General features: G+C 36.3%; 2 protein-coding genes across 3 annotated transcripts; both read right to left on the bottom strand.

Moving 5' to 3' along the window:
* Window positions 1-3,117: 3,117 nt before the first annotated feature.
* On the bottom strand, window positions 3,118-6,265 carry LOC120085891 (uncharacterized protein At4g06744-like). The gene has a single exon (XM_039042158.2). The coding sequence runs from the start codon at window positions 4,983-4,985 to the stop codon at window positions 3,684-3,686; it is 1,302 nt and encodes a 433-aa protein (XP_038898086.1). The 5' UTR covers window positions 4,986-6,265; the 3' UTR covers window positions 3,118-3,683.
* Window positions 6,266-6,418: 153 nt separating this feature from the next.
* Window positions 6,419-8,862, bottom strand: WRKY7 (WRKY DNA-binding protein 7). 2 transcript variants are annotated; one of them, XM_039042160.2, is made up of 3 exons: window positions 7,598-8,862; window positions 7,362-7,487; window positions 6,419-7,025 (listed from the first exon to the last, which is right to left on the bottom strand). In XM_039042160.2, exons 1-3 carry the CDS (start codon window positions 8,464-8,466, stop codon window positions 6,866-6,868), a joined length of 1,155 nt encoding a protein of 384 aa, XP_038898088.1. In that variant the 5' UTR covers window positions 8,467-8,862; the 3' UTR covers window positions 6,419-6,865. The 2 variants fall into 2 exon arrangements, with proteins under 2 accessions (XP_038898088.1, XP_038898087.1); XM_039042159.2 differs by having other exon boundaries at window positions 7,362-7,490; window positions 7,598-8,735.
* Window positions 8,863-10,652: the final 1,790 nt, after the last annotated feature.

Here is a 10,652-nt window from a genome sequence, read left to right as displayed (position 1 = left end):
TCTTTTAAAAAAAGTACGCATAGAAATAGATACGTTAAATCGCGTGTCAGATACGTATCTGAGAAGTATTTGAAGTATCGGTACTCAATACATGTCTGATACTGATTCTTTGCCTCACATGAAGTATTTGTGCTTCATAGATCTACAGTGAGGGGAGTGCCTGGGTTTTAGTGGGGTGACCCAGTAGTTAATTAATGTTGGTTAATTGGGTTCAAGAGTTTAGCCGGTCAATCTCGGATTTTTGGAACCCATGATTTGTAGGTCCATTAGGTCCCCTACTAGCTCACAAACAAATTAAACCTTAGAATAGAGTGATGAGAAAATTTGAAACGTTCAAATTCAATTTAAGGAAATTATTAATTATATATGATATAATTAAACGTTTACTTATCGAATTAAATAAATTTGGAGAGTTGGATAATATTTAAATATGATTTAAATATTAATTACATAAATCCATGAATAAGGATTCATGTTTGAGGAATTGGTATTTAATTAATATAAATAATTAAACTATTTAATTAATATTAAGAATTAAATTTATACAAAATTACTTATGGAATTAATTTTGTTTAAAAATTAATGAATTTTATACAATATTAATTATTGAATTAATATTTTATATAAAATTATAATTTCATTTTAGATCAAAATTTTGAAATTTGAAATTTGAATTCAGTTTGAAAATGAAAAAAAAAAAAAAAATACTTGGTGGACTTTTTCCGCTTTAAACACCTTTTATTCCACCCAAAATATTGGGGTTATGGTGTCAATTTCTCATCAAATTGGTTGCATGTTGTTGATGAACAAAATGAATCAATTTTGCTGAGAAATAGGATGGATGCAATTTAAGTTTTTGTGAGAGAAAGGTTCTCTCTACCATTTCACACCAAAACCAAAAAAGTCCTCCAAATCTCTCCTTAATTCAACCTCGTTTGGGTTCCACCTTAGGGCTAAGAAAATAGTAGGAAAGATCAAGTGGTGGTCTTCAAGGTGTTGGAGGGGACAGTCGAGCTGAAATTGAAGATTTCAAGAGTTCATCAAAGGTATACTTCAGAAACCCTATTTCCTTATTTTGAACATGCTTACTTGGTTGCTAAAGTTAATGAAATTAGAGTATTTAAGATACTAATTGCTTTCGCTTGTTGATTGTCAACACCAACACTGATGGCTTTATTGAACGTTATAAGGCTCTACTTGTTGCAAAAGGCTATTCTCGAGAATACGACATTCACTATGAAGAGACATTTGCTCTAGTAGCTCGAATGACATCTCTTCACAGTCTTTTAGCTATTGCAGCTACCAAACAATGACCCCTTCTGCAGATGGATGTTAAAAATGCTTTCTCAATGGCACTCTATCTGTGGAGGTGTATATGAAACCTCTGCCTGACACAACTTCTCTATCTAAAAAATTATGTCTTCTCCAACGAGCCTTATATGGTCTGAAATAAACGTCACAAGCATGGTTTGCCACATTTAATTCCATTATCACCCAACCTTGATTTTGTTCCAATCCCTATGATACAACTCTTTTAACACGTCAGACTTTTCATGGTATTGTTCTTCTCCTTCTCTATGTTGATGATATGATAGTTACAGGTGATGGGCATCAGACTATATCTGACTTGCAAAACTATCTGGAGAAACACTTTGAGATGAAAGATTTAGGACCACTCAGTTACTTCCTTGGACTTGAGGTCTCATCTTACTCTAATGGTTACTACTTGTCTCAAACTAAATACGCTTCTGATCTTCTATCCTGATCTGACATTACTGAGTCAACCATATCACCAACACCATTAGATCTAAACGTTCGTTTGATTCCATTTGATGGTGTTCTTCTCAAAGATGTCATTCCTTATCAACATATGGTCAGTAATCTCATTTACCTTACTATGACCCATCCAGATATTGCATATGTTGTTCACATTATTAGTCAGCTCTTAGCCACTTCTAGGTCTATACATTTCACCATTGTTCTTCGCATTCTACGATATGTCAAAGGTACTCTTAGCCATAGACTTTAGTTTTCTTCCAAGTCATCCTTAGTGTTATCTGGCTACCTTGCTGTTGATTGGGCTGGTGATCCCACGTACTGGTCGACGTTCCACCACAAGTTACTACTTTTACTTATATGATTATCTCATCTCTTGGCGAAGTAAGAAATAAATTGTTGTTTCTCGTTCCAGTACAGAATCTGAATATCATGCTCTTACTGATGCTACTTCTGAGTTACTATGATTTCACTGGCTTCATGTTGATATTGGTGTTTCTCGACAATCTGTTAGTATACTTCATTGTAATAACGTAATGCCATCCAGATTGCTTACAATGATATGTTCCATGAACATACCAAGTGCATTAAAAATGATTGTCACTTTGTTCGACATCATCTTCTAGCTAGGCAATACTTTTCTCTTGCGCTCCATCTCCATTACAGAGCAACCGGCAGATATCTTCACAAAAACTTTGTCACCCAGTCGCTTTCTTCAGTTGCTTCACAAACTCAAGTTGGTTGTCACTCTACCACCTTGATTTTGAAGGAGGATGTTACCATATATTGTTCTACTGAAAAGTAGCAAATTAGGATTTTTATACTTTTTAGACTAATTTATACTTTCTTTTTTTTACCTCATTTTGTGTATATGTATCTTATTATTCATCTCTATAAAACATACCACTATATTGAATAATATACAAAAAAAAAAAAATCAATTATAATTATTTTGACGAAACATGGAGTAGTAGATCGAAATTTTAACTTCAAAGTTTATAGGAAAAAAAGTCATACCCACACTAATCACAATTTCTTTATTTGTTTAGGGTTAATTAAGTAATTTACATTACTACATTGTTAAAAATAAAAAAGGAAAAAGAAAAAAGAAAAAAGGAAAAAAGAAAGAATATATTGATGGTTGAATTATGCTTATAATAACTAAATACATATTGAATCTTTTACAATAACAATAACCAGGTTGTTTCGAATTCTTTTAGTTACAAGGTTTTGTTGACATACACAGAGTATTATTAATATGAATATCTTACTCGTTGAAATTAATTAATTAAAAAAGTTTCCTTTTTAAATAGACGTTAAAAGGCAAAAGAAGAGAAAATCTAAAAAAAAATAATCATATTATTAGGAGTTGGGACAATTGTAATAAATAATAATTAAGAGGAAGGGCATATATGGAAAGAAAGGAAGCAAAAAATAACTTTGTAAGACGGTATTTGATTATTGATACCTAACCCAAAGCACTAATCCCAACATAGTGGGTAACAACAGAAGTTGGGCTGGCTGTGCAGCCGCACACCCTACCGCCCGTGCACAAATTTCTTATCTTACGGCTATGGCGAGGACAGCCGCAAAGGCAAAGCTTCCACTAATCAGATTTACCAACAATCATTCAGCATCCCCACGGTGAACCACGCCTCCGGTTATATGGATTTTCGTAACAGGTATCTCTAATTATCTGCTTAATTAGGGTTAAACAAACCACAATACGAATGCCATAGTCCCGTCGGAAGATGTTCTTGGTTAGGAATCAATAATGAATTGTAGTGTACGAATCTGTTTCCCCTTGCTATGGGGGTTGATGAAAGATGTAACTGAGACTATTCTTGGGATTTCAATTGAAAAACACACACAATGCGCTTCCAAGATGAGACTCGGAATGTATAAATCTAGGGAAAATGTGGCCAATATTTGGGAATGGAAAAAATTGGGGGATTGAAAGAGGGAAGCATGCAGGGCATTAAAGTATAAGACCACATGCGAGGGCAAATTCTGGGGAATGCTAAGAATTTTGCACATTCAGTAATTGGTCTCTGGAAAGGAAGATCTGGAATGCAATTGTTCCTAATATTTAATACTCCTCTCCCTATCAAAATCCGACACAGTGGCCCAACAACTGTGAAATAATTGTCCGACAAAGATAGATTTACCAGATGTCCAAGCGCACAAACCACTTCCGGCACCATACCATACAATAGATTTCCTGCGAAATTCAACTGCTCCACGTTCTTTAGGCAACCTAGCGAAAAGGGCAATGGTCCTGTTAGTCGGTTGTTGCCGGCATCAAACACGATTGCTTCGTCAAGTGATCCTAACTCATAAGGCAGACATCCTGATAATGAGTTGTTTAAGAGCAGAACCTCTGTCAGAGATGACAAAGCTTTCACAATGCCACCAGGAATTGGACCACTGAATTTATTGTTGGCTAAGGTGAGATAGAGAATATGGGTGATGGAAACACTGTCTGGGAGACTCTGCATGAAATTGTTGTTGTTGATGAGTAGAAAATCAAGGTCCTGCACGAAAACTTGAGGTGGGATTGACCCACTGAAGAAATTGAACCGAAGGTCCAAGAAGATGAGACTGTTCATACCAATAACAGCAGTGGGAAAAGGACCAGATAATCGGTTGTTGCTCACATCCAGCTCGTATAGGTAAGGGAGCTTAGCAATGTTCGTGGAGATGGTGCCAGAAAAATTGTTGGAATTGGCATGAAAAACAGCAATATCAGGGAGCTGATCGAGGAAGCCATCAAGGGATGGTGCACTGAGTTGAAAGCCATTGAAATCGATGGATGCAACCGCCGTGGCAGACTTGTTGTCCGGTGGGTTGTCACAGTAAAAGCCTTTGTAGTTGCATATATCCGATCCAACCCATGTTTTAGTGATTCCTAGAGGATCCGAGGTGATAATTGACTTGAATTTTTGAATCACAGGGTACACCACTGAAAGCCTCAGGTCTTCAAATATCAAAACCTCTGCTTCAACAGGCAAAAGAGATGATGGCTGAGGAGTTATCGGGTGCTTGCAGTGAGACCAGTCGTGATCACAGCCTTTCCCCGAACTTCTGGCACTATCTACTTTGAAATCTTGTGTTTTGCTGTTGGTATTGTTGGCTATGGCGTGGACAACGAAAGAAGAAAGAAGGTTGAAGAACAGAAACAGCAAAACTCTAGCAGGTATGTTATTCATTATCAACCCAACAAATTGCTTGCTTTGTAGTTATTCAGGATTTTAAAAGCATAGAAGTGGCAAAATCAGACCTAAGTTTTTCCATAAAACAGCCTACTATATATAAGAAACTGAAAGCTGGCGAAAAGAAGAGGGTATGCTGGAAACCTCTTTGGGTTCAAACAGAGCAGGTATGGGTTTGTAAATTGGTAAGTTGATTTTAATGTCATGTTTATAAAACATAAAACCAAAAGCCAAAAAGTTATGTTATTATCTTACAGTACTAAAGTGGAAACCAATGATCCTAACTTTACAAGAAAATGGGTCCAGTACTTCAAGTCCCAACACTGGAACAGAAGCCAAATGGTAATGATAAAAAGCTATAATGAAGCGTGCCTTTGTATAAAGACCACCATCGCATAAAATGCTCATCAAATTGAAGATATGGTTCAATAGGATATGACAACAGCTTATCTTTTAATCGGCCCTTTCTTACATATAGTTCAGCCTCTTCAGTTTTATAAAGTGAACTCGTACGGAACTGAATAATTAATAATATTTAATTTGCTTTCAGACTATGATTTGTTACGAGTATAACATCATGATAATTGTAAGATCATACATTATTATCTGAGTTGTAAAGAGCAGCAGTCTTCTATTGGAGGATCGAGATAGGTCTTATGGAAGTCAACTATTTTTCTTTATTTTCAAGACACCTTTTGCCCATTGGATTCCATTATCTTATGATGATAAATATGATTGCGTTATTGGATACAGCTGGGCCTCTCCCTTAGTGGAACAAGAACTCAATGTCTTAATGCACATTAAAAATTCGGCCCTTTATCTCTTCTTTATGAAAAGGTATAGACATGAGTGACAGGTTTTTTTAGAAATCTATAATGAAAGCTGAATTTCGTATATCGGATTGTGATTGATGGACATTGCAGTTTTCTTTCCCATAGTCAAACAAGAAGTTGATGTGGATGATGGGCAAAGAAGCCCACAGAATTAAATGGATCATGGATATTTCTCTCGACCCATATCGGGCTTGGGCCAGCATCAATGAGCCCAAGTGAAGTGAAACCCAGACCCCTCGGTGAGGAAAAATCACACATTTGTTTTTCTTTTCATAAATTAGTTTAAAAAAACATATTCTAAGCAATTTCATGACTAAATACACGTGACCACAGAATCTCTGCCCTTCTCTATTTAGATCTGACCATTAAACTTCTTTGCAAACGACAAAGCGTTGCTGTACAAATTATAATCCAAAAACGAATGGATCGAAATGTTTGCTATTTTGTTTGTTTTTTTTTTATTTAAAAAAAAGAGGAATAAGAAATGGGAAATTTACATAGAAGAATAAAAATTGAGTGAAAATGGTAATGGGGAAGGAATAAAGGTGGGATATTTGTTTGTTAATACATAAAATAAATCCACCATCTAATCCAATATGATATAATGATCAGAAAAAAATCTGAAGGAATATTAATATTCGAGAGCATATGAAAGTTTATAAAAACAAAGGCCCCACTAGTAGCGTGACTCAACACCCACCAAATCCCACCGTCCAATGCCTTTCCCCCTCTCCCACTCCCACACCCTTCTAATTTCCAAATCCCAAAAAACACCCAAAAAAAAAAAAAAAAAACTTCATAAGAGAGAGAGAAGAGAGAGAAACACAAAGGGGGCAATATCCTAATTTTCTATATAGACACGGACAGACAGCGCAACGCACCCACTAATCTTCTTGGAGACGGTGCCCAAGCCGCAGCGTTGACTATTGGTCCCTATAATTTGAACCTGTAGGTTTCTTCCAAATTATATTTATATATATATATATTTGTTTTTGATATAATATAATATTGATGGAGATTTGTGGCCGTTGGATGAGTTGACTATTATGATGATTCGAGAACAAGCGCTGCAGGTGTTTCGGTGGAGTGGGCGTGATTGTGATCGTTTTCGTAAGTTACAATCAGCATTGTTGGATCGTCTAAGGCACGTTCTACGTGTTTCCGTGCTGGGCAGCCTCTTAGACTGCTACATTTGTAATATCCCCTGTTCATTTACCAAAATGACCTTTTGTCAGTCCTCCCTTCTACTCTACCCTCCTCTACTTTATATTTTATTTGCTTTTTGACATTATAAGAAAACAAACAAACAACCTAATGCCATAATCAAATCATACACTCTTTTTCTCGAATATATAATTATTATGCTTGGATTTTTTTTTTTTTTTTTAAAAAAAAAGAACCGAGAACAGAGGTCAACGAGTTCCTCTGTTCTGACCCACTAAAGGACCGAGTTCATTGAACCAGTTGTTAATTTCACCACACACACACACAAACAAACCAACACTGAAACAATGGATGATTCAAAGTAAAAATTACACACCTTGGATGAGGAGAGCCTTTGATGGGTTTTTGGCCGTACTTTCTCCAGGAGTAATCGTCTGGTGGGATATCGGCTAGTTTTGAGCTAACGGCGGGAACTCTGATAACTCTTTTTATTCTGTTTTTCCTGCTAAACCATAGAAATTTCACAGTTCAATAACGAATCGAATATATTCATTCTAAACACAATTTAGACAAATTTATGTGGTATTTTAAAAATCTGTTGCAAGGACCAACCTCTTCTTGGAACAGTGACACCGGCCGGAGGATGAGCCACACTTCATGGCGGAATCCTCCATGGAATTACATTTTCTCTTTAGCGAAGAGGATGAAAGAGGGGGTTTTCCGGCGGAAGAGACCTGGGACATGTGGGTGAACTGGAACCCAGATGACAGAGATGGCTGTAAGCTTTCGGTGTCTCCGGTTAACGATGAAATATACGAATTTGCAGCGGAAATCGGGGGTGAGGCTGCAAAATTGATAGTGGTAGTCGCATCTTTTCTATCTACAGACCCATTTTTGTGTACCACCGACGAAGTATTTTGCTGGGCTTGGAAGGTATTGGGTGGATGTGAAGGCTGATGGGGGTTGTTGTGAGGCAGAGGAGGCAAACGCACAACAGGGGAGGGCGTCGGGCAATAAACCTTAAAAGCAGACACTGATTCTTGTTTCTTTACTTGAATGTGAGGGACTGAAATCGGAGACGACGAACTCGGATCTTGTTGCTGCGGCTTAACCTTGGGGGGAGGAGGAGGCGGCGGAGTAGTAGTAAGAACCGGAGCCCTTCTGAAACGGGCGTGACCGGTTCTGTTCCGCTCGAGCAAAGAAATAACCTTCTTGAATTTACTAACGACGGAATCGGCGACGGCTTCGTATCCATTAGGAATAGTGGAAGTAGAAGAATCGTCTTGGGAGTGTTGGTGATTAGGGGTATGGGACATCAATCGGAGGAAATTGTGAACGCTTTGAATCCCAGCAGAGGCGGCCTCTTGAACAGCAGAAACAGCGGCATTTTCTTCCATGTTGGGCGTGAAACTTGAAGAAGTTGTAGCATCCCCAAAACCCACCATGAGGTCCACAGCCATGTTATTGTTGAGAAGGAGCATATGGAATGGAAACAGAGGTGAGAAGGGACAGAGTATTTATATATTGAGAAAGAAAAGGAAATGAAATTGTAGGAAACTGGTGACGAGGAAAGCAAAAGGGAGAAAGAAAGAGAAGAGAAAGATGAAAAAAGAATTTGGGGGAAGGGGAAGGAAAGGATTGGAGTCAAACTGATGGCATCTCGGGCAAGTGACGGGTGGATCATGGTCCGTGTGCCGTCAAACCCTGGAGCCAATGAAAAGAGTCCACGTATGGGGAAATTGTCAGCAGGTTTGACCCATCTGTTTAAAAGGAAAAGGGTGAACCGGTTGGGAGGAGGGTTTTAAAATTTTGTGGGAGAGATAGATGAAGGTCAAAAGGGTTGAGAATAGCCGTTAGATTGAGGACTCGGTAAAATCGGGAACAGAGAGAGAGGACAAGATATTATTAGTTGGAGACAGTGGGATAGAGTTGACCTTTAACAGCTTTTAATGCAAAAGTCATTGAGTGAGGAGGTGGGGTTAGTGGGTCCCAGATGGTTTCCATATAATATGTATATAATATTATATATTATATATTTTTTACCGGATACCGGGACTCCCCATCATACTCTCCACCCACAAGTCACCTTGGATTCCCTTATTTCTTCAACTAATTCCTTTTTCAAATTTCAATTTCTTTCCTTTCGGTTTCTTATTGGGCTTTGCTTTCCCGGGTCCACATTATACGAAGAACCACAAAGTCTTCTTCAGGAGACCAACGTTCAAACTCAAAGAATGAGATTAATTAAAAAGCTCTCTCTTTTTCCTTTTTTCTAAAAGATTTCATTTCCTTCAAGAAGTAATAAAGGAAGAGCATTTCTGCAATTTGAGATAATAATAATAATAATAATAATAATAATAATAATAATAATAATGTATGAATTGATATTTTAGAATCTCCTTTTGGGTTTGACAAACATTGTACATTTTCCTTATGTTATGTGTTGTAGTACTGTACTGTTTTTGGACTTTTAGAGTGAATTGGATCCCAAGTTTTCTTTCTTTCTTTTTCTTTTTCTTTTACCCTTTTTAATAATTGGACGAACCCAAACAGCAATTTGAATTGACTTTTCGTGATTTTAAAATTTTAAAAGGGAGATGCTCTCTTGGAGGTCCAACCGGAAAAAGAATACTCTTGATTTATTAATTAAAGCAACACGATTTGATCAAAACAAGGATGCTTCGTTTGCTGCAAACATCTGGCATTATTATTATTATTATTATTATTCAAAAAAATTACTTTTATAGTCGCATACATACATTTTTAGTACATAAATTTTGAATAATAGATGCATTTGATTTTTTGTTTGTATCATAATCGTGATTTTTCTTTATTTTAAATAATTATTTGAAAATTTTAATTAGAGATCTTTCGAAGTCTATTTTTAAGAACTCAGGACTACAAAGTACAATTTTCAAAATTCATGAATTAAATACACTTATTCTTTAAAATTCGAGGACAAAATAGATTTAATTTGACAATCTAGAGGTCAAGCACGTACTCTTGAATGCAGCATACAACTCTTGTTGTACTGTACTCTCCAAAATCTAAAGATCAAGCACATATTCTTAAAAAATTTAGGTACGGTAATATTTCATTATTATTATTATTTTAAAATAAGAATCATTGAATGGTAATTAGCTTACGGCTATGGCACAAACAAAACAAGCTGTATAAAAAGAATAATTATTACTTGATTTTCACCTAATCAGTTTTTGGGTGTTCATCACACAGCTAATACAAAGATTTAATTATGAAAATCATAGTTTTCTGTAAAATCATCAAGTGGTTTTTAATAAATTAAAATAATTGTGTACCCCGTGCACTTGAATGTGGATTGATGCAAATCTAAAAAAAGATCAATGGCTGTCAATAAATAGGAAGCTGATGGTGTATGGTGTGGAGAGAATGATTAAGGGAAAGATTTAGTATTAAGTGAAGAAATTAAGGTTCGAAATGGAGATGCATTCATAAGATTTTGTGTTGAATGCAGAATTATCGTTAATTGAGACAACCTAATCGAGTGCTGCTAGATTTGATTTGTTATTAAATTCCACTTAATAACGAAATCATTTTTCCAATTATTCTCATCAAATCTTTGTCAATTATTCTCTCTCTCTTTTTTAATATATTTTGGAGGGAAAGCTCGTAACATCTCCTTAGAAAG

Source organism: Benincasa hispida, chromosome 9 (genome assembly GCF_027475165.1).
Source record: "Benincasa hispida cultivar pf3 chromosome 9, pf3_genome.v1.1, whole genome shotgun sequence".
Classification (NCBI taxonomy): domain Eukaryota; kingdom Viridiplantae; phylum Streptophyta; class Magnoliopsida; order Cucurbitales; family Cucurbitaceae; genus Benincasa; species Benincasa hispida.
Note: the sequence above shows the minus strand (reverse complement) of the source record. Positions and strands in the feature narration are given on the sequence as shown.